This window comes from Lissotriton vulgaris, chromosome 11 (genome assembly GCF_964263255.1).
Source record: "Lissotriton vulgaris chromosome 11, aLisVul1.2, whole genome shotgun sequence".
Taxonomy (NCBI): Eukaryota; Metazoa; Chordata; class Amphibia; order Caudata; family Salamandridae; genus Lissotriton; species Lissotriton vulgaris.
The window spans coordinates 1107017295-1107041401 of NC_141699.1; the positions used below are offsets into that span (position 1 = coordinate 1107017295).

At 42.5% G+C, this 24107-nt stretch overlaps 1 protein-coding gene across 1 annotated transcript in view; it reads left to right on the forward strand.

Moving 5' to 3' along the window:
• Positions 1–24107, forward strand: part of LOC147684248 (putative cation-transporting ATPase 13A4) — a 387249-nt gene that overhangs the window by 259368 nt on the left and 103774 nt on the right. Inside the window, exon 22 of the mRNA XM_086944648.1 lies at positions 14838–14917. Within this exon, the coding sequence (XP_086800774.1) occupies positions 14838–14917 (80 nt within the window). The remainder of the gene's footprint in view (positions 1–14837; positions 14918–24107) is intronic.

Below are 24107 nucleotides of genomic sequence, written 5' to 3' on the forward strand. Positions count from 1 at the left end.
CACTAAAATGCCTTCTAAATATAGCCCCAAACAACCTATGAAGCTCTAAAAGTACATATCAAGAAATGTAATTGTTTATCACAAATGCGATTAAAAACAGCCGCAATGCATGAATATCGCTGAAAAGTCAACGATATTCATGCATTATCCAGCAAATGCTCTTAGCCATGTTATCCACCTCCCATTGGATAACATAGCTAAGAACTGCTCGCAAATGTGAAAAAAAACGGCCGCAATGCATGAATATCGCAGAAAAGTCAGCGATATTCATGCATTTTCCAGCACATGCTCTTAGCCATGTTATCCACTTCCTATTAAATAACATGGCTAAGAACTGCTCAGGGCCCCATGAGGAACGCTTTCCATTTAAAAAGGGAAAAATAACATCAAAGACACTAAAATTCCTTCTAAATATGACCCCAAACAACCTATGAAGCTCTAACAGTACATATCCTGAAATGTAATTGATTTCAAAATTCGTTTTTAAACACAGCATATAAATCAATTGTATACCTGCATTCATGGAGAAATGACTAAAAATGTCCTTGAGACACATGAAAGTGTTTTCTGGAATGCCCTAGCACCATTTTTGGGACACTATTAACATGGCTACGTAACTCCCATAATCAAAATCTAAATTTGCCAAGCGCAAGTGGGAGCGTATTTAGAAGACACTTGCCCCAAGAGGAACACTTTCCATTTAAAAAGGGAAAAATAACATCGCAGAAAAGTCAGCAATATTCATGCACTTTCCAGCAAATGCTCTTAGCCATGTTATCCACTTCCTATTAAATAACATGGCTAAGAACTGCTCAGGGCCCCATGAGGAACGCTTTCCATTTAAAAAGGGAAAAATAACATCAAAGACACTAAAATGCCTTCTAAATATGACCCCAAACAACCTATGAAGCTCTAACAGTACATATCCTGAAATGTAATTGATTTTAAAATTCGTTTTTAAACACAGCATATAAATCAATTGTATACCTGCATTCATGAAGAAATGACTAAAAATGTCCTTGAGACACATGAAAGTGTTTTCTGCAATTCACTAGCACCATTTTTGGGACACTATTAACATGGCTAGGTAACTCCCATAATCAAAATCTAAATTTGCCAAGCACAAGTGGGAGCGTATTTACAAGACACTTGCCCCATGAGGAACACTTTACATTTTAAAAGGAAAACATAACATCTTAGACACTCAAATACCTTATAAATATGGCTCAAAACAACCTATGAAGCTCTAGCAGTACATATCCAGAAATGAAATTGATTTCTTAAATCGTTTTTAAAAGCAACATCTCTGTTTCAGCTTACATAACAGACCATAAAATGGGCTCCATGTACCACAATAACTTGTGTTACTGCATGCCAGAATGTTACACCAAATATGCAATTACAATTTCTCTATGAAACTAATTCTATTAGTATATCACTAGAGACAAAACCACATTTTAAAAACACAGCTTTCTTCATCATTTTCTCCTTAAATCATACTATTCTCTATCTAAATTAAATAAATCTTTTCTCACCTTAGCAAATATTTTTTGAGTTTTGAAAACAGTCTAAGAAATACACCAAATTGTCTTCAGCAGAAGAAAAAGGATGCACTCCAAAGGCTGCAGCTATTGAAAGCACAGACATACAGATATTCTTTTCACATATCTCTCATATTAGCCAATCATACCTCTTCCCTCACTTTTTTCAAATCAAAACCCTTCCCCCCTCTGCCCTGTCTGCCTTGTTTCCATAGCAACCACCTCCTGGAAGACCTCTCATGTTTGCAAATTCACACAACAATGTTTCAATTGAACTCTGAACTCTCAGTGCACCTGCGTATCCAGTGCAATCTTTCATTAAATGTTTCTTCCTTGACCATTCAAATTACATCTTTCAAAGAACACATCCATGCACCCTAACTTTCTGTTTTCAGAAATGGAAATGCACCAATCACTGCTAATGAATCATTAGCATTGTAAATCCACAGTTTTTTTTCTTTAGAAACTCCTACTGTTTCAACTGCCCTTTCATTACCACACTTCATCTGACTGCAGAACAACCTTCTCCCACCATGTTTAAGGTCTGGATTGTTGGACATAGTTACATCCACTGGGCTCAAAGGTATGCTGAGAGCAGAAATTTACCTAACCTCAATTTACAAGATGTGGAAATTAAGTGGTTGGGCCAAAGAGGATTAAAATGTCACCAATTGATACCATTGGTGAAAACCTTTATGCATTTGCCAAAACCTGACCTGTTAATAGTGCACTGTGGAGGTAATGATTTGGGCACTTTGACAGGGGTAGGTCTGGAAATGCTTTTAAAGGACACCTTTGAGCAATTAATGGCACTTTTTCCTCAAACTGCCTTGGTATATTCCAATATATGCCAAAGACAGAAATGGAGGTGGTCCAACCAATTTTGTCCACAAATTGAGAAAGCGAGGAAGCATGTAAACAAATCTGTTTCAGCTTACATGAGAGACCATGGAATGGGCTCTCTGTACAACAATAACTTGCGTTACTACATGCAAGATATCTACAGAGGAGATGGAGTTCACTTCTCAGATGAGGGCAACAGAATTTTCATTCTGAATTTAAGACTGTGCATTGGTACCTACTTATAAGTACCTAAATGTACCATAAACCCAAAAGCTCTTCTCAGAGCTACCCTACATCTGATCACTCACAATTATTATTTTTCTCTAACTTTTTTCACTAATTTTCCACAAAATTCGCTCCCCGGAGCGCTACCCGGTTCGCTAACCGAAAGCTAACCTCGCGGAATTTTTTTAAAAAAAGTTTTTTTTTCCGCACATATAAGCCTCCTCAGCCACGCTCAGAAAACCTAGGGGGTCAAGATAAGTCTACCATGACCCCTTCTACCCATTCTAAACATTATTTGCCCTCCATCTTGTATCTTAATGCGACCGAAACACAAAATGGTGGACTCCCGTGACGCTTAAGGTTCGCTAACCGGGCCGCTTCCCGGAAAGCGGTCCTAAAAAAAGGCGGGAAAGTAATTTACAGAAAAACGACTAGAGACACTCTCACCAAATATAGATTAGCTCATACTACATAACAATCCCTTCCATTCTCACAAATTTCATTGAAATTCCATTTAGCCATTTAGCCTGTAGACCTCTCCAAATACCGTGAGGTAAATTACTTCACAAAACACATCTGAATTGTTGGAATTGACAACCAATGAAAATGTTACTTTCCTTTTCTACTTTTATTACCTGACATTTGATTGGTTATATACCTGTATATATATAAAGGGAGAGAAGGAAACACAGCCATTTTGACTACTACTTGTTGTTGTATATATCATTTAGAATATCACTAATAACATCAACTTGTTTCTAAAGGTAAGTTGTTATTTTTAAAACTGAAGTATATTGTGCACTATAAGTAAATATGGTAAACTTTTTCAGATAGTTATATACTATCCCTCTGTAAGAGTTAGACATTGAGAAAGGCTTCTTTATTATAATTATGGACTGATTTAGGTTTCTGTGGTATAATTATGAATTTACTTAGGCTTCTTCACAGGCACTTTTTAATAGTACTACTTCACGCCTGAAACCATACAGTGCCCATAGATTACTTCTCTGTTATAAACTCACAAGTGCCTGTCTGAACTTAAACCCAACAGTGCCCTATCTCTACTGATATATTTATTTTTTATGCAAATTACAGCAATAAAATGGAAGGTGAGCAGAATGTTTCCTTCGAAATTGTTCTGGAGACCAACACAGAAAAAGTTATTGCGGACAATGATGACTCAGATTTCATGGATGAATCACGGGACCATGAATTAGTTCAATGTGTAGAATCAGTGGATCATTTACTTCATTATGATGACGGTCAAATGTTTGAACTTATGTTCACTGAACAAGAACACATATCAGACAGTGAAATGCTAGACGTTGTATTAAATTTCGAAAAACAATCCGAAAAATAAAATTGTATGTAATATTAAAAAATTGTTTGAGTCTTTAATCATTTTTATATGTAATTCATAAACTAGTTAAATGTTAGAAATGTTATTAAATTTTGAAACACAATCACAACAATAAAAAATTGCTTAAAAAATAAAAAAAATAAAAAATAATCAACAAAACCAACAAATAATTAACATACAGTATTAGAAAAGTCTTTCATTCTTTTATCCATAAAGTTCGCTGCCCAGAACGCTTTCCGGTTCGCGAACTTGGCGCTTACCACGCAAAAAAAAAAATTTTTTTTTTTTTTTTTTGGACCCTCCTAGGCCCTTTTAAAACCTCCACATAAAACCTAGGGGGTCAACGAGGATCTACTATGCCCCCTTATGGTAATTTCCCCCTTTGTTTTGGCCTCCTCTTGTCTCTCGATCCTACCGAGAGACAAGATGGCGGCCGCTCCGGACTGTTTAGAATGTTGACAGACACCGGAGGGCCAATCAGCTTCGCATCGCAAAGTTCCGATACGCGAAAGGTTCGCTAACCGGATCGCTGCCCGGAGCGCTGTTACAGATATATATCTTGATTTAAACGTTAATTTCTCAAAATCCACTGAAGCACATATATTGAGACCTAGCAAAGGCACATCGGGCTAACAGTCCCTACAATTTTGCCAAGTTTCGTGAAAATCCATTCAGCCGTTCGGGCTAAAAGTGAGTCCAACCGCCCTATGGAAAACTCAATGCAAAAAACGCGTTTTGGGACCCCCCTTTTTTCTCAGCCCCCCCTTGACGAAACCCCACCAAATTTTCAGGGGCTGCTCAGAAACAAAATGTGCCATTTTCCTGAAAATTTCAGCCAATTCCGTCCACAAACGCCAAAGTTATTAGGCATAGAATTTTCAGAAATCCCATAGGGAAAAAATCCTAACTATATATACCTACTGGCGACCGCCAGTAGGTAATATATATATATATATATATATATATATATTCACTGAAAAAAACAGAGGTTTCACACCAGTTATAGTTAGGAATTAGCATTTAAAAAACCTATTAAATTCACTGAAAAAAACAGAGGTTTCACACCAGTTATAGTTAGCTGGAAATTTTACTGACATAAAACCATTGAAATTCCCACGTTATAATTAGTTGGACTCACTATAACTTGCGCGCCTGCAATGCACTGCTGATGACATCACATATTACATCACTCATGACATGGTCAGTGACATCACTCATGACATCACTGATGACACCATCCAGTGAATGTGTGTCTTTCTGAAAAATAAATATGTTTTATATTTTAGTTTCTATTTTTGAATATGTGTTTCAAGGGTTACATTATACTGAAAGGAGGTCTGTCACTCGGTCACAAGGATGGTGTCACTGTTTTTTTTTATTCTTTTTTGTTTTATATTTTTTAGTATCAGTATGAGTGTCTGTATGGTTTGGTGGGGGTATTACTTAGCACATAGATGCATCAATGAATGACTCACTGTTTGTATGTGTTTTGAAGACATCATATGTGCAGGACTGTATGGGTGGATGAGTGTGTATATGTGTGTGTTAGTGAGTGAATGACTGTCTCACTAGTGTCTTTATCAGTAACTACATATGTTTTAATCTAGTATATGTGAGTATTGATGTATATAAGTGAGTATATGTGAGAGTGAGGGATTGTAAGAGTTCCTGTTTAAATAAGTATTAGTTTCTATAAGTGATTGTTTAAGAGAGTAAGTATGTGTAAGTTTCCTTAGAAGTAAGATGGTAGTGTGTGTATAGCTGTATATGCAAATAAATGGATGTTCAATAGTTTATTTGCATGTGTGTATATGTGTGTGAGTAACTTTTGGATGACTGTCGGTGTGTAACAGGATGTATATGTGTATCACTACATATGATGAGTGAGTATATGTATGAGTGACTATATAGAACTGTTGGTGAATGAGTATATGTGTATATAGATGGTGGAATTACTGAATTGGTTGTTGTAACTGGTATGGGTATGTCCATTTTTTCTTAAATGTTAGTTTCTATTTTTGAATATGTGTTTCAAGGGTTACATTACACTGAAAGGAGGTCTGTCACTCTGTCACAAGGATGGTGTCATCAGTGATGTCATTAGTGATGTCACTGACCATGTCAGGAGTGATGTAATATGTGACGTCATCAGCAGTGCATTGCAGGCGCGCAAGTTATAGTGAGTCCAACTAACTATAGCGTGGGAATTTCAATGGTTTTATGTCAGTAAAATTTCCAGCTAACTATAACTGGTGTTAAACCTCTGTTTTTTTCAGTGAATTTAATAGGTTTTTTAAATGCTAATTCCTAACTGCAACTGGTCTGAAATCTCTGTTTTTTTCAGTGAATTTCATAGGTTTTTTAAACACTAATTCCTAACTGTAACTGGTGTGAAACCTATGGTTTTTTCAGTGAATTTCAAAGGTTTTTTAATAGCAAATTTCTATAGCTATGTAATGTAATATTTTTTAAAATGAATCCTATATTGTATATTTATGTAATACTATTTTTTTTTATGTATATTGTTCATATTTTTTATTTTTTTTTGTCTTGGAGCGCTCCCGGTGCGCGTACCGGGCGCTCCCCCCGCAAATGTAATTTTTTTTTGGCATATATGCCCCTCCTAAACTCCCCTCAGAAAACCTAGAGGGTCAGGGGGTGTCTACTGTGCCCCTTTTTACCCATTCCCAACGTTGTTTGTCCTCCATCTTGTGTCTCAATTCGACCGAAACACAAAATGGCGGACTCCCGTAGCGCTCCCGGTACGCGTACCGGGGCGCACACTGGTAAGCGCTCCCCAGAAAAATGTGGGAAACAAAATTACATAAAAACCACTGGGCAGACTTTCACCAAATATAGAATAGACCATACTACATACCAGTCCCTACCATTATCCCACATTTGATGGTATTCCATTGAGCCATTTGGGCTGTGGCCCTGTCTAAATATCCTGAGGTAAATTACATGCCAAAAACACATATGGAGTGTTACAATTTACAACCAATTAAAATGGTACTTTCATTTTCTACTTTTTTTTCCTGACATTTGATTGGTTATGTACATGAATATAAATGAAAAATGAGAGGGAAACACAGCCATTTTGACTACAACTACCTGAGATACATCTTTAAAGGATTTTCTCATTTATCTTCATCACCTTTCTATAAGGTAAGTTATACATTTGTAAGGGGCACTTTAAGTTCATTTGTAAAAACGTTTTCTGACAGTTATTTACTGTCCCTCTGTTATAATTACAGATTGAGATAGGCTTCTCTGTTATAGTTATAGATTGAATTAGGCTTCTCTGGTATAATTATGAATTTTCTTAGGCTTCTTCACATACACTTTTTTATATTTCTACTTCCTACCTCATACCATACACTGCCCAAAGATAACTTCACTGTTAAAAACTCACAAGTACCTCTCTGAACTTAAACCCAACAGTGACCTATCTCTACTGATATATTTATTTTTTATGCAATTTACAGCAAGAAAATGGAAGGAGAACAAAACAAATGTAATATTTCATTCGAAATTGATCTGGAGAACAATCCTAAGGAAGAGATTGATGAATTAGACTTTTGGGATCAGTCTCTGGATCAATACTTACTTAATTGTGTGGAAGAAATGGAATCATCGAATCCAAATGAGGACATACCTGACGATATTATGTTGGAAATTCTTTTAGATTTTGAAAAATCACAGCAATAAATTGGTATTTAAAATTTTTAAATTGTTAGAGACATTATTCTTTTTTATTTGTAAATTATGAAATAGTACCAAAATAAATATAATATAAAGTGAGACTTATAGTATACTGTGCAGCTTTTTTGTGTTACATAGTAATTTTGCTCATAGTTACTACCTTTCTCCCACTATATTATCTCCAATGTGTATTTAACATCTCTTTATCATCTCCTGCCTCCATGTTCTTTCTGCTTTCCTGACAGACTACACTATAGATTCCATATACCACAATAACTTCTGTAACAACATGCAAATTATCTACAGAGGAGACAGTCTACATTGAATTTAAGACTCTGCATTGGTAGTTACATGCTGGTACTTAAATAAAAATAAAAAATAAAAAAAGATTTTTTTTTTAAAACAGCTACTTATTTTTAAAACTGTCATTCTTTTTCCCCATGGTACGCTCCCCGGTCCCCTCCCCGGTGCGCGTACCGGGCGCTCCACCTTATGGTCATTTCCCCCTTTGTTTTTGCCACCTCTTGTGTCTCGATTTTACCGAGACACAAGATGGCGTCCGCTCCGGACTGTTTCGAATGTTTACAGACACCCGATAGCCAATCAGCTTACCGCGTGCAAGTCGCGTAGCGCGCCCGGTGCGCTCCCCGGTGCACGTACCGGGGCGCGGCTATAGATATATATATTTATTTGAACCTAAATTACTCAAAAACCACTGGAGCACATATCTTGAGACATATCAAAGGCACATCGGGCTACCAGTCCCTACAATTTTGCCATGTTTGGTGGAAATCCATTCAGCCGTTCGGGCTAAAAGTGAGTTTGACCGCCCTATGGAAATTAACAAGGGGAAAACACGTTTTGGGACCCCCCTTTTATCTCGGCCCCCGCTTGACGAATCCCCCCCAAACTTTCAGGGAAGGACCAAGGCGCCGCGAGGCAAATTTGAGGACATTTTCAGGCAGATTCCTCAACCGGTGCCAAAGTTATTCCCAATAGAATGTTGAGATTTTGCATTAAAAAAATCCTAACTATAACTACCTACTGGCGACCGCCAGTAGGTAATATATATATATATATATATATATAAAAAGGAAAGTATCATTTGAGATTAGAAATGTTTGAAATGTAAGTGTTTTATTGTGAGCAAAATCCCTGCTAAGGAAAAATGGGTTTGTTGTTTTTTTAAAACTGTTTATTGACAGTTACATTCTTTTTAATACCACTATAAAAAAACAAGAGGTATTCTGGTGGCATTCTTTGTTGCACATTGGAAGAAAATTGTTAGATTTGGATATGCTTAGTCAAGCCTTATTTACCTGGAAAGGTTTTTGTTTTTTTCATGACAGGGTGCGGTTTGGACTTTCAGCTTGTAGATTTTCAAATTATTTAAAGAGATTATAAGGTCTGTTTAATAGAAACAAATATAAGTTTTCATACTGTAATTATAATGATTTCCCCCCTAGCTGCTGTCCAGTACCTGCCCTGAGGTAAGTACGCAGCTGAGTTAGAATAGTAATTTTACCCCAGCCGTTTTCCAGCACCTGCCATAAGGTAGGTACTTGAAAGAGTTAGAATAGTCATTTTGACCCCAGGCACTGTCCTACACGTGCCCTGAGGTAAGTACACAGTGAAGTTTGAATAGTAACTTTGACCCCAGCCACTGTCCAGCATATGCCTTGATGTAAGTACCCAGCAAAGTGAGGATGATAATTTTTCTACCCAGCCACTTGTAAGCACCTGCCCTAAGGTAAATACCCGGCAGAGTTACAGTAGTAAGTTTTCCACCGGTCAAAGTACAGCAGCTACCCTTTGGTGAGTACCCAGCAGAGATAGAATAATATTTTGCCCCCAGTCACTGTCTAGCATCTGCCCTGAGATAAGCATCCACAGGAGTTAGAATAGTAATTTTGGCACCCAACCACTGTCTAGCACCTGCCCTGAGGTAAGTACTCTGTGAAGTTAAACTGTAATTGTGCCCACCAACTATCTAGCACCAGCCCTGAGGTAAGTACCTGGTGTAGTTTAAAATTAATGTTGCCTCAACAACTGTCCAACACCTGTTTCAAGGTATGTACCCAGTGGAGTTAAAAAAGTAATTTTGGCCCCCAGCCACTGTCAAGTACCTGGCCTTAGGTAAGCACACAGTGGAGTGTGAATAATGATTCTGGCCCCCTAAACACTGTCCTGCACCTTCCATGAAGTAAGTACTCCAAGGAGTTAGGATGGAAATTTTGATTCCCAGCCACTGTCCAGCACATGCCCTCAGGTAAGTATCCGGCAGAGTTAGAATAGTAATTTTACCCCCAGCCACTTCACAGCACCTGCCCTAAGGTAAGTACCCAGTGGAGTAAGAATATTTATTTTTCTCCCCAGCCACTTTCCAGAATTTGCCCTGAGGTAAATACCCGGCAGAAATAGAATAGTAATTTTGGCTCCCACTGCTTGTCCAGCACCAGTCCTGAGGTAAGTACCTGGCAGAGTAAGAATAATAATGTCCCCCCCCCACTCACTGTCTAGCACCTGCCCTGAGGTAAGCACCGGTTGGAGTTAGAGTAGTAATTTTGGCCCCCACCACAGTCTAGCACCTGCCCTGAGGTAAATACCTGGTGGAGTTAGAATAGTAATGTTACCCCCAACAACTGTACAGCACCTGTTCCAAGGTAGGTACCTGATGGAGTTAAAATAGTAATTTTGGACCCCAGCAACTGTTCAGCACATGCCCTGAGGTAAGTACCTGGCAAAGTTAGAATAGTATTTTGTGCCCACAGTCACTGTCCAGCACCTGCCCTGAGGTAAGTAGCCGGTGGAGTTAGAATAGTAAATTTGACCCCTAGCCACTGTCCAGCACCTGTCCTGAGGTCAGTACCTAGTGGAGTAAGGATAGTAATTTTGCTCCCCAGCCACAGTCCAGCACCTGCCCTGAAGTAGGTACCCGGCGGAGTCAAAAGAGTAGTTTTGCTCCCAGACACTGTTCAGCACCTGCCTTGTGGTAAACAATATAATCTAAACTTGTCTAAGAAAGTGATTTAAAAAAACAATATTAATAATAAATATATAGTCAAGTTTATTTTGGTATGAAATTTCTGTTATAAAGATTACTTAACTAATTTACATTGTTAGGACTCCAGAAACTCTATCCAAAATTAAGTCTGGATATAATCTGTGAATTTTTATAGATAAATACATTAATATATGTTTACAAGAATTGGCAGGTTTATACTGAAAACATTGTAACTTACTTGTGTGGATAGATGGTAGTGAGTGAACAACAAACTTCCTCTGGTCTCATCTTCTCTCTCAGGTTTGTGGTCGCCAGCGAAGTCAGTGTACCACTGAGCACAAAATGGTGGATGGCTGAATTTGTACGTTTCTTGGGTGGTATTCAATATTTAACATCAAAATATGCAATGGAATGTATTTTGTAAAGGGAATAACAATGTGACAGAATGTAAATTTATTTTGTTCGTTTAATAAATATGCTATTTCTCCTTGCTCACATATAAAATATCCCTTTTAATTAGGGACATGATGTACAAAGAGGATTAAAAAAAGGACTACTGTACAAACTGGAAAATTGGAAACACTTTTATTTAGGTACTAGCAGCCCGTCCCAACGTTGTCCGGGAGCAATCAGGCTTCCCCGACCCCCGCCTGCCCCGACATTGTCCAGCATTTTGGGCCCCCGCCTGCCCCGACCCCCGCCTGCCCCGACATTGTCCCCCGGAGTCTTACCTTGTGAAATGCTGAAAAGTACACAATTATGGCAGTATAAAACAGAGGACACTGTGTGTAAATGTTGCATTTAATTCCTTTTAGTGACTCACTGTTAGTGTTTTTTATGATGCTGATCACTTTTGGTTAAGTCATTCTGTGCCCACTGATCGATGATAAATTGCAGTCTTACTTCCTTGTTTATGCAATGTTCCGGTGTTTGATTTTCGAAATCCGGTGAACCTATCAACGCAGCCCAGCTTGGGTGACAGACTTACCACTATGCAAAGGCATCTACTACGGTCTGTCAACAGAATGTGCATAAGTCCCCGTCCCCCGCCTGCCCCGACATTGTCCGTGTTGAGGCGCTCTGAGTCCCCCGCCTGCCCCGACATTGTCCCCCGGAGCCTTACCTCAGCCGCCGCTTCTCAGTTCACCGCTCCGCCGCATACCTCTGTTCTTCGCCGCTCCTCAGTTCACCGCTCCGCCGCTCGACTCTCTTCCTGCCGGTCCGCTGCTCCTCACCGTCCACTCGTCACCGCATCTCCCCCGCGCCATGTCTGCCCGGTCCGCTGCTCCTCACCGGCCGCTCGTCACCGCTCCTCCCCCGTGCCATGTCCGCCGCTCCTCCTCGCGCTCCTGACGTGAGCACGCAGGCCGCGGCCGGCGCTACTTCTCAGGGACTACTTTTTTTATGTACATTTTTTTAAATATAATGTATTTTTTTACCTTATATAGCCTATGTCCATCTGCACACCCTGAGGATTACAAAGATGTATCGGGTGTGTGGATTGGCGCTGTGGTTCCCGAGTTTACCCGCCGCAAAGCCTCAAAGTTCTTCCTTTATAATATTAGTATAGATTAAATAAATTGCGACATGATTTCTTTATTAATATTTTACTCTAAAACATGTTATGAAAAATATGAGTGCGCTGTCTCATTTTACATCCTTTCTGAAAATATTAGCATTTTTGAATATTTTTGATTTAGTTTATATTTACATAGATTTTAAATAAATGTAATGATGGTATGTGTGGTAATGGTATGCACGGTAAAGGTACTTATATTGTACCCCCTTATATGTTTGTGGTAGTGCTATGCGTGGTAAAGACATGCGTTGTACTGGTATGTTCATTGTTGAAACTACATTGTAAAGGCATGCGTTGTTCCGAAATGCAACCATATTTAGGTGGCCTCTGTTTCTCATTAGGGGTGGGCGGAATTTGAGTAATCACGCTAAGTTAAGCTAAACGATAGAAAATCTCCGCGAGCACGCCAAGTTCCACAAACAGGCGGAATCCCTTGTTCCGCCCGTTTGCAATCCTTTTTTTCTGTTCGCGTACGCTGTTTGCGTGCTCTGGGGTAAATATATCTGTAAACACTCATTTTGAAAGCACAAACAGGCAAAAAAAATCCGCAAAGCCATGGATCGCGGAATTTTTGACAATTCCGCGTTCTCCACAGAACGCGAAATTACCCAAATTCCGCGAGCGGAACGGAGTTTACCACCCAGTCCTATTTCTCATGCCATCAGCAGGTTTAATTTCAAGGAATGGGTGGTGTATGTACATAAATACACAAATCTGCAGTGCCTGGCTACCCTCACAGGGGACAAATAGTGCTCTGCAAATCTGCTGATTGATGATTGATTGATTGAATATTTGTATCCTCACTGAAGGCCACAAGTGAACACCTTCATGTCATGGATGTCAGGCCCAGAACTGCCATTTTAAGGCTGATCACAATGTGCTAATAATACTCACCATTCTGCTGGAGTTTGCCAGACGTGGGCTCCCTCACATCATGGGTGTCCATATTTTGTCAAGAATCAATAACTTTATGACATGAAATATTCATGATCATGGAATTGACGTACATAATACTTTAAGAATAACCAACATTCTGCTGAGCACGACATAACATCCTAAATGGGTGTTGTCATGCCATGGGTGCATGCCAAGAGTTACCCCTCATAGTAGCCCAACCCCACAAAATGCTACAGACAGGCAGGGGCATCGAGATACCATTAGTAGATTAACATATGAGTAAGATCATTGGCAGGTGAGGTGCTTCAAAGCTGAAATACATAGGCAAAGGGGATGCTCTGGTATAGGTCAAGTAGTACTCTTGCTGCACTCATCTCAAGAGACCATGAGCCTCCTCGCTCAGTGTCTCCTGAAATCCATGCATATACAGAGGCCTGATGAGAGGTAGGAATACAGAGTATTGTGGACACAAGCACACAAGACCAGGCAGCACCCAGCATAGGTGAGCACCATGGACCCTGCTATGGTCACAGAGTCAATGGCTAGTGTCCATTTAGACTAAGGCCACCTCCAAGAAGTCTCTACACATCATCATCAGTTCTCCTTACAAGGATCATTGCATGGATCTTTAATTCATTAGCCTCCAGTTCATTGGAGGACAGGAAGCCTCCCACCATTAGAAGGTATGGATGTGCTTCCAGCAGACTCTGAGCCAGGAGCACGTGCATTCCCCAAGACACCGCAAGGTAAAAATCTCAGCCAATCCCAGTGAAGGATACAATCTCAGGGATATTTCCCACGACACCACAAGGCAAGAGTCTCTTCAGCCAATCCCAATGCAGGACACAATCTTGCATGCATTCCACAAGATACCACAAGACAAGAGTCTTCTCAGCCACTTCCAGTGCAGGGTAGAATCTCATGTGCATTCTTTAAGATACCCCAAAGCAGGAGTCTCCTCAACCAATCCCAGTGCAAGGTTCAATCTCGTGTGCATTTCCAAAGACTCCATAAGGCAACAGTCACCTCAGCCAATTGCAGTGCAATCAGTGAGTATTGCCCAAGACACAACAAAGCAAGAGTTTCCTTGGCCAATCCCAGTGCACAACACAATCTTGTATGCATTTCCTGAAGACACCACAAGGCAAGAGTCTCTTTGGTCAATCCTGTGCAGAGCACAATTCTGTGAGTTCCACAAGACACCACAAGGCAAGAGTCTCCCTAGCCAATCCCAGTGCAGGGTACAATGTTGTGTGTATTCTCCAAAACACCACAAGGCAAGAGTCACTTCAGTCAATCCCAGTTCAGGGCACAATCTTGTGTGTGCAAGGCACGAGTCTCCTTAGCCAATCCCAGTGTTGGGTACAATCTTGTGTGTACAAGCCAAGAGTCTCCTAGCCATTCCCAGTGCAGGACACAATCAGTGAGTGCCACACGCAATTGACAGGTGCTACCTGTGTGTAAGATGAAGGTTAAAACTTTGAATCCTATCACATCTACTCAGCTTTTCACCCTTCTGAGTTTGATACACTCAGTATAATTGAGGAGCTAGATTTTTATTATAGGTGTTATGAGCAAATACAGATGATCCATTATCAGTGATAATTATTATTATAAATCCAAACACTGAGATCCTGTTGTATTGCAAAAAGTAACTTATTCTCATGTTTCTTTTTCTTTCAGTTTCTGCTGAACGGAGTAATCTTTGCCAGGATGTCTCCTAAACAGAAAGCAAGCTTGGTTGATGAACTGATTAAATTAGAGTAAGTAAACTATTTAAAAATGCATGAAGCATGGGGCTGGGCAGTACCTCTTGACCGGGGATACAGACTGGTAGTACAGACCGATGGACACCGTACAATGACTGCTGTGAGTTACAAGGAGTTTAGTTTTACCTAGAAGTGCACAAGAGTGTCACACGCCTACTAATGTTTTTAATTGCTGGGCACTGGCAACATGAATGTGTGCAGCAGGCACAGGGTGGCTCCCAGACACAGCCAGAAGCTGTACTTTAGAGAATGCAATGTACACTCATGTGCCACACATGTCACCTGTGACCAGTTTTGCCACTGTTCTAGTGAGCAGCAGCAGGGCCTATTCCACAGAGTAAACATTTTGGGTGGTTCTATCCAAAGACATTACCCCAAGTCAGTCTCTTTCTAATTAAGTGAAGATTCAATAGCAGACTGAGCAGGGCCAACCTGTGATTATTCACCTGTGTAGTTCCCATAGGTCCTGTGTTCTTTCTAAGTGTATCAATAGCTCTCCGTAGGCTGCCACTTGAGATGTCTGCACTAAAGGCCTCTCACCTGTGTCTGCCCAGAGAGCATAGACGACCTCTCCACCTGTGTCTGTCCTGTGACAGATCTGTAGCACAGCAGGCTCTTCACCTGTGTCTGCCCTGAGACAGATCTGTAGCCAAGCAGCCTCTTCACCTGTGTTTACCCTGTGACAGATCTGTAGCACAGGCAGCCCCTCCACCTGTGTCTCTCCTGTGACAGATCTGTAGCACAGGAAGCCTCTTCACCTGTGTCTGCTCTGTGACAGATCTGTAACACAGGCATCCTTTCCACCTGTCTCTGCCCTGAGGCTGATCCACAGCACAGGCAGCCTCTCTACCTATTACTGTCCTGTGAGAGATCTGTGGCACAGTCCATCTCTCCACATGTCTATCCTGTAACAGAACTGTAGCACAGGAACTCTGTTCACCTTTGTATGTCCTGAGGCTCATCTGTAACCAGGGGGCCCATCGGGTGCTGCAATGCCCGACGGGCCCCCGAAGTGTCTCTTTGATGGAGATCTTTTAAGAGAAAATCTGTTAGGTGAGTGTGGGAGTTTGGGGTGGATCCAGTGAGAAGTGGTGGTGGGGTGCTTGCAGAGGTGGATAAAATTCCCTAGAGGTTTCTACTGGTGTTTTTTTTATTTGTGTGGTACCCCTGGTAGGTTAAAATACCAAAGGGTTAGTGAGTTACAATGAGTCCTAATGTGCCAGGGTAATTAAACACAAGGTCGACATGTTTCACGCTATGTTAACCACTATATATGTCCTAGTGATCAGTAGCGTTTCTTCAGGACCTAGAAAGAAAAGTGAAAGTGCACGTCAGAGAGAAAAGGGGTTCCGGAGTGGTAACCCTGTAGCTATGCAAGGTAGCTTGGGATGGACCATAGGAAAGGTGTACCTAGAGAGGTGCACAATCTCTGTAAGTAGATATGTCCAAGCGGTAACTACAAGGGATGAAACAAAGGGAAGAGGGGATGAAATGGAAACTCATGCGTCAGGTGCCTGTTGGCCCAGCAATGCTACAGAAAAGATCAATGGATTGCATACCTGACAGTGTAACCAGACCGAAATGTATTAGAACATAAACAAGCACATAGAAGTTATTACAGAGTTGCAGACAAAGAACAAGTGGTCAATTGCAGGGGTATAAGGTTGTGTACTGTCATAATCCGGCGTGGTGCAAAAGTGACAATGGCACCCCTGATCCACCATATGTACCCCTGTGGTTATCGCTAATGGCCTCATCCCCCTTGCAGTAAGGGGCATAGAGCAGTGGCGCAGGACGCCTGGTGTGTCCCCCGCCTCAGCAGTTGGCTACTTTTAGTGCCACATTGCGGTGCAGGCGAAGCCCGGTCCGCGTCTGCGCCATCAAGTCCAATGTACACCTCTAGCTGCCCGGGTGCTGAAAGGCAAGACATTTGTGAGAGCATATATTAGGTAAGAAAGCCGCAATCGTAGGTACGGGTGTGTTACTGTTTACCCTCAAACTACACAGGAGAGGTGTCCCACGGCTAAGCAACGCTGGTTATGCCGTACCATATTAACTGGAAATGGGGATAAAAAAGACAATACAGGCAAAGTTAAAATGAAGCCTGGCCCAGTAAATGCAGGGCTCTAATAGTCAGAATTTAAGGCGTACACCAGGTGGCGCGCCTATCCCAACCATCAAGGTGTTGGTTAATCACGGTTACGACGGGTGCCGGTTCCTGTGCACCTACCCCCTGCCAGCGGCTGCCTGAAAGTAAGGGGACTGGAGGCCTCCGTCTACTCTAAATAGGAGGCCGGAATCAGATCAGAAGGCGTCTCCTTATTCCTGGTCTAAGAACGTGTTGTGCCTAGTCTCTCACGGGAATCAGATGCACATGTGCCAGACAGAGTGTCTCCGATCGGCTAGGAGCATGCGCTGTAAGTCGGCCAGTACATGGAATGATGACAGCCAGTGGTGCCCCCAGGGGAAGAGGGGGCATAGATATTTATTATTCAGTCACATGGGACCTGAAAGAGAAGTTAAGATCTAGTACAGCCGTGCAAATAAAATGGATAAGGTAGATCGCGCTATGAGGCTGCCGCTGTCGAAGTGGTTTGCGCTGAATAGTGGCCCTGTATGAGGGGAACAGTCGAGTTCTGTTCTAGATTGTAACCTGAAGACTGGCGATAACTCTTATAGGGAGTAATTGCACAATGGTAAACACGCTTGTGTAGTCAATTCTAATAGGTATATTCCATCAAAGGTCACTCAGTATGTTTTAAACTGCAGCCCAGGCACCCATGGTAGATGGTGCATGGTAAACCCCGTCCGGTGGGGCACCCATAGTGGATGCTGCATGGTGAAACCCGGTCGGTGGGGGGTGTTTGGGTTTCTCTGAAGGTCCATGGAGAAAACCATGTCACATCTTCCATGTTGTGGTGTTCTCAGTGTTTGGCCACAGTATAGAGTTCCACTATGGTATTTCGTCGTTCATTCCGTGGATCTGTGTCTGAAGACGGAACACCAACCACTGCTCTTGACGTAGGGAGACCTGTGTATCCCATCTGGGTCTCGCTTCTAGGACGGTCCAAGTCATTTAATCAGATGTATGATCTTACTCAGGATAGTGGTTTGTCAGTTTAGTGGCTGTCCTTCCACATTGTATGGTGCTCTTGTGCTCGCTAATGCATGTCCTAACTGGGTGTGATGTCATGCCAACATATCTCTACCCAAATGGGCAGGTGATAAACACAATTCTTGGTGTTGCAATTGGTATGGCCCCGTTGTTCGCATGTGAAATGGCCCAAAGTTAAAGTTTTTGTCTGCGTTGTGGTCGGGCAAGCATGACAATTGCCGCATGAGTGGTGTCCTGAGACTGGAGGTAAGTTCCAGAGTGTGGTGTCCTGAGTGTTCCTCCTCTTATTCAGACGGCGTGTATGGACCCGGGTTTCCCGGAGGTTGGACGTCCTTTTGAACGCAAACTGTGGTTGTGCCAATTCCAGTGTATCACTATTCAGGGTTTTTCAGTTTCGTCCGATGATGTTCTTCATTTTGTTGGACAGGGCTGTAAAGGTGGTAACACACGTGAGGAGTTTATTAGATCCTTTCTCTCTGGTTTCTAGGAGGGCCTGTCTGTTATTATTTTTGGCACATTTTGTAGCTGCAAGGTTGGGTTAAGATGGGGCAAGGTTGATGGCACATGGGGAGGAGTGGTTTACACACTCCGTAAGTGCACATGACTGCTTGGCCGGCCCTCTTGGGCTGACCAAACAGTCATGCACACTTTGCATGCTCCCGACCAAGCTGCATTACACAGTCCAGTGAGGAAAATGCAAAGCCTCCATGTCCCTGTTTGAGCACCAAACTGCTGCGCTCAGACCAATCACAACGCTGCATTGCAGTGTTGTGATTGGCCCAGGGAAGCCCTGGAGCTGGGTGCTTGCTGCTTCCGCAACTGCAGGAAGAAGGAAGCATAACAAGAAGGAGGAGAGGCAGCGGCCGGTGAAAAGGTAAGTTGTTTTTTTGTTCTCTCCCCCTCCCACCACCCCTGCCGCTCAACCACAGTTCCCTGCCACTGCTACTGAAGGTAGATAACCTGATGGCTGGACTTTCTTCACAAAGCATGGTATTTTCAAATGACAACCTTCCCTTCGAACCTGTATATAAGAAAGTGGAGGGGGTAGTGAAGAGGTCATATTTCGCATTCAATTTCTCTATCATGGCAACGGCCAATACCGCTTACATGGTCCAATCCCTTTTGAAAGAGTTTCATGATCTGTCGAAGCAGTTGAGTAAAGGATTGCTCACAACTTCTCTGCTGGTTTTGATGGAGCTCCAATTCCTCGACTTGTCAGATATATCTCCTTTGACAATTTGTGTTCGACAGCAGCAGCATCAGGGGCTTCTATAGCTGTGCGTCACCATATTTGGATGCAAGCTTGGTAGACGGATGCTGCACAGAAGTCTGTCCTCCTGAAGTTGCTCTTCAAGGGTTCAAATGCTTTTGGGCCCCAACTTGAAGAAATGGTGAAGCAGTCGGCCAAGAACAGGAAGCTGGTTACTCCTGTTTGCCCGTAATCCTCCAGCAACTACTGTCTAGTCTTGGATCTTAAGGGGTTGAATATGCACATTCAACACTTTCAGTTGGTTCATCAAGGTAGCTTCCTGACATCCCAAGTAGCCCTGGACGGACCTGGCATAGTGCCTCTATGCTTAGCTCCACGGAGTTTGTAAAAATCTCCTTGGAGCTACTCGTAGCTCCTCTCCGCTCCCTCCCCGCTCGCAAATGCTTTGAAAAGGTATAAATAAGGCACGTTTTTCTGCCACCTCCCATGTCCTGCTGCTCTCCTTCCTGCTCCACTTGCGTCCTCAACGTCCTTCTTAAAAAAAAAAAACACTACGTAGTAAGGCTTGCGCATGTGCACTCGCAAGACGTACAAAGTAGTGTTTTTTTTTAAAAAGGACGTTGAGTGCGCAAGAGGAGCAGGAAGTAGAGCGGCTAGGCACAGGAGGCTGCAGACATGCAGGACATGCAGGTAAGTGCCTTATTTATATTTTCTTTATAAAGCATTTCGGAGGGGGAGTTTTACCTACCTCTGTGTTCCCCACGGAGCACGGAGTAGGCAAATCTCCGCTAACTCCACTGGAGGAGAGGAGTTACCCGCCCAGGGTTAATCCCTGGACCTAATGGACACCTACCTGCACTTCCAATCCATCTGGTGAATCAGAAGTTTCTTCGCTCTGCAGTGGGCAAGAAGCATGACCAATTCCTGGTGCATCCTTTTGGCCTTTAATTGGCACCAAGGGTTTTTACAAAACTCTTGGGCCCCCTGGTAGGTATTCTTCATTTTCAAGGTATACAAGTCTATCCTTACCAGGATGACTGGCTAATTCTCTCACCTTCTTTTTCTAAGGCAACAGAGGAGGTGATACAGGTCTGCCATCAGGTCTGTTGTTTTGTTTTCTCATCAACCACAAAAAGTCCTCTCTACAGCACTCTCAGTCCCTGAAGTTCATCAGAGTCCTATTCAGGATGGATCTTGGGATGGCGTTCCTTTCTCTCAAGAGATAATTAACTCTGTGGCAACATCTCTCTTGGGTTCTGTCCCAACCTCATGTTTCTGCCCACCTCTGGCATCGGAGTCAGGGGGAGATTGCCTCCACAATGCCAGTCCTTCTGTGAGCCAATCTCCATTTGTACCCCCTCATGCATCACCTTCTTCACCCCTGGGATCCGGCTTCTGAAGAATGCAATGCTCTCATTCCTATCACCCCAGAGACTTTTAGAGAGTCTCCAGTGGTAGTTGTTCCCTGACAATCTCTCTAGGGGTTTCAATCTTGATCCTCCTCCCTCGGTGTTCTTGATGACTGATGCATGCTTCAAAGGGTGGGGAGCAGTTCTAGGAGGTTCCAAGTCTCAGGGCAGGTGGTCCAGCTTCGAGGCTCTTTAGTCCTTGAACTGGAGAGAGTTGAAGGTGATTTGGCGGAAACCTTTTTTGTCCACTCCCCTCCTTCAGAACCAGGGTCTGTGTTCAGATAGTCAAGTCATGCTTGCCTATGTCAACTAGCACTGGGGTTTTGTGCTGGGCTCTGTTTCTCCCCTCTGGGAATATTGGCCTGTGGGCCCAGAAGAATCTCCTCTGTCTCTAAGCAGTCTATCTTCCGGGGAAGGACAATGGACCAGCCTATTCCCTGAGCAGAATGTTTCCCTCGTATGTGAACAAGAGTCTGTCACCCCTTCTTTTTCAAGAGATTCTCTCCTGATTCTGCCTCCCCTGGCTAGATCTTTTTGCCTCAAAAGAGACTGCCCTTCTCCCTCATTTTTGCAGCCTAGTTCCCAACAGGTCAGCCTTGGCTTTAGATACTTTCTCCATTCTGTGGTCCTAAGGTCTCCTGTTAGCCTTCCCCCCCCCATTTTCTTTGATTACAGGGTTCTCAGGAAAATTCAGGTGGTTCCGGTGGAGGTCTTTCTCATCATCCCGAATGGCTAAGGAGACCTTGTTTCCGCTTCTACAGGGTCTGGCAGAGTCCCAATTGGAGGCTTCCCATACATCTGTCTCCATTGCGAGGGACCCTTCTCAATGCATATTCTCTCCTGCACCTCTGGATGGAGGCATGGCACTTGAGAGGTTGAGCTTGCATTCAGTCATCTCGTAGACCTTCCATCTTTAAGAGTTAGAGTTGTCATTGGAAGAGCTGTGACTCCTGGTGCACGGGGAGGGCATATTTCCAATTCATGTGGTCCTTTCAGGGCTTCAGATTTTTTAAAGGATGGTTTTGTGTTAGGCCTGGCTGTCTCTAAACTCTGTGCCTTTTGGACTGCCTTTCTTACCTTCAGAGATTCAGTTATGACCCCAGTTTCTCCCTTGGGGGTGAAGCTCTTGCAGAGCTTTTTGCTTGAGCGACCTGTCTCCAGCTCTTCAATCCCACCCTGGGATCTTCTGCTGGTGCTTCAGGCATTGATGAGTCCTCTATTTGAACCTCTTTCATCAGTTAACCTTAAGTTTCTTACAGCTAATGTTTTGTTTTTGGTAGCATTTCTTCAGGTCGCAGAGGTGGTGAAATTGAGGATTTGCTGGCTTCTTCCCCTTTATTATGATGATCTGATGTCCTAGTCTGATTTTTCTGCCCAAGGTTTTGTCTGATTTCCACTGTCGGGAGGATATTGTCCTTCTATGTGTTTGTCCATACCCTTCTTTTGCCGGAGGAGGAAAAACTCCAAGCCCTTCACATCCAATTGAACCATAACAGTTCGTTCCAGCAAGTTGATTAATTATTTGTCACCTTTGGTCTCTCAGGGAAGAGTTCCAAACCTTCCTAGTACACTTTGACTCGGTGGGTAAAGTGTGCCGTTCTTTTTTCATACAAGGCTGCTCACCTAACCCTTCTGTCTTCAAACCAAGGGCATTCTACACAGAATGTTTCCTCGTCCTGGGCAATGTTTAAGGGGATGTTTCTCAGTGAATGGTTGCTTCAGCATGGGCCTCTCCCAACACCTGTGTTTCCAATTACCAGCTTCAGTTGAGATGTCTGCATCCCCAGACTTGGGTGCTCATAATTTATCAGCTGTCCATAATAAGTAATTTAAACTGTTGTTTTTTGCATTAAACTTTCAAGAGTGTTGCATCATCCTTGGTTTCTTGGTGAATCAATCACCACACTCTTAGTTTGGGCTCATGTGCTAGTAATGGGATGGGAATACGGACGAGAAGGTAACGCCCAGTTATTCACTGTTAATTGTCATTACTCTTAGTCCAGGTCTTTCCGTTCCAATCCTGATCCCGTCCCTCCCTTCCAGGATTCGGTTTATGGTAATTGTTGTCTTTATTATGAATTTCTTTGGCATTCTGAGACTGTCCTGATGACCTGCTTTCCCTTTATGCATGCTGGATAGTCGGCGCCATATTGGGGGAGGTATTTTGACCTCAGCTGGGTAAAACGTTCTGTGGAGCAGGTTGTCAGGAACCCTTCAGTCTTTGCAGAAGCAGAACAGACGCTGATCCCTATGCCCGCCCACCAGTGTCGCCGCTTACTGGTCAAAAGGGAAAAGGGGAATGGGAGAGAGAGAAGAGACACTCTGTCAACAGCTACCACACTCGCACAACTGCAGGATTCTTCTGTAGTGATATTCCTGGACGCGGAGTGGGTGCCTAATACACAGATGAGAGAGAACTTAAACGCCACAACCAACTACGTAATCAGAACATCTATTAACTTTAAGTTAGATTTCCTCCTACCAGCAATCTTCGAAAGTTTTAGCCTCTCTTCTAAAGTATGTGTGTATTGTGGTATTGCGTTGGAGTAACTCAACTATTTGTGAAGGAAACAACAGAGTTAGAAAGGAATTCTAACTATTCAATTTTGGATAATACCTTCTATCTCCACAATTACTTTGTTGTATTTTAATCCTTCCTAATTCCTTGGTTGACTTGCAATATTCGTTTGAAGAGGAATAGACATTTTGCCAGTTAACTCTAGTCCTCTCAAGAAGCGTGCAAAAAGGGACAGGGTAGGAAAGGTACAGGAAAAGCGCCAAGAGGGAAATTGATATTCCTTAAATGAAAAGTGATTCTGGCGAGGAATATTGCTACCTTCTTCGATAAGTCTTACTGTGTCAATGTTCCAGTTTTCCTTTCTCGGTACTCTGGTGCGCTGGTTCGAAGAAAGTCTGTAATCTTCTGTCCTTTATCACTATTCAGAAGTGTTACTCTTCGACTGCCTTTGAAATGTAAAGTGGCAGTTTAATTGATACAGGCGACTTTTTAGTCACAAAATTTGCTCTTCACAAAACCTCTCTCACTCTGACTATGGAAAGCGGATTTCTAATCCGCTTCAAAACTCGGGTTAAATAACCAAAAACTCCTGTTTCACCTCAAACAAGGAGAAATGGTTTCACAATGTTCACGGAATCAAATCTCAGTTGAAGTGCGCATTTAGCATTACACGCGCTTCACTTAACAACTAGACTGTGCAGGCATGTTCTAAGCATCCCAAAACTACAGCAAATGCAGCGGCCATCTTGGAATGGGTGACTGGCTATATTATATTGTAACAGTGATGTACCAAACTGGGTTTGATAATCACTTGAATCCTTTTCTGAGACGCGTGTAACTGTGGGTGTTAAACTGAGGCAAGGGTGTGTTTCCTGACACAGGTGAACTGCTCATGTGAATGGAATGGGAAAACCTGGAGTAACCGGGCAATA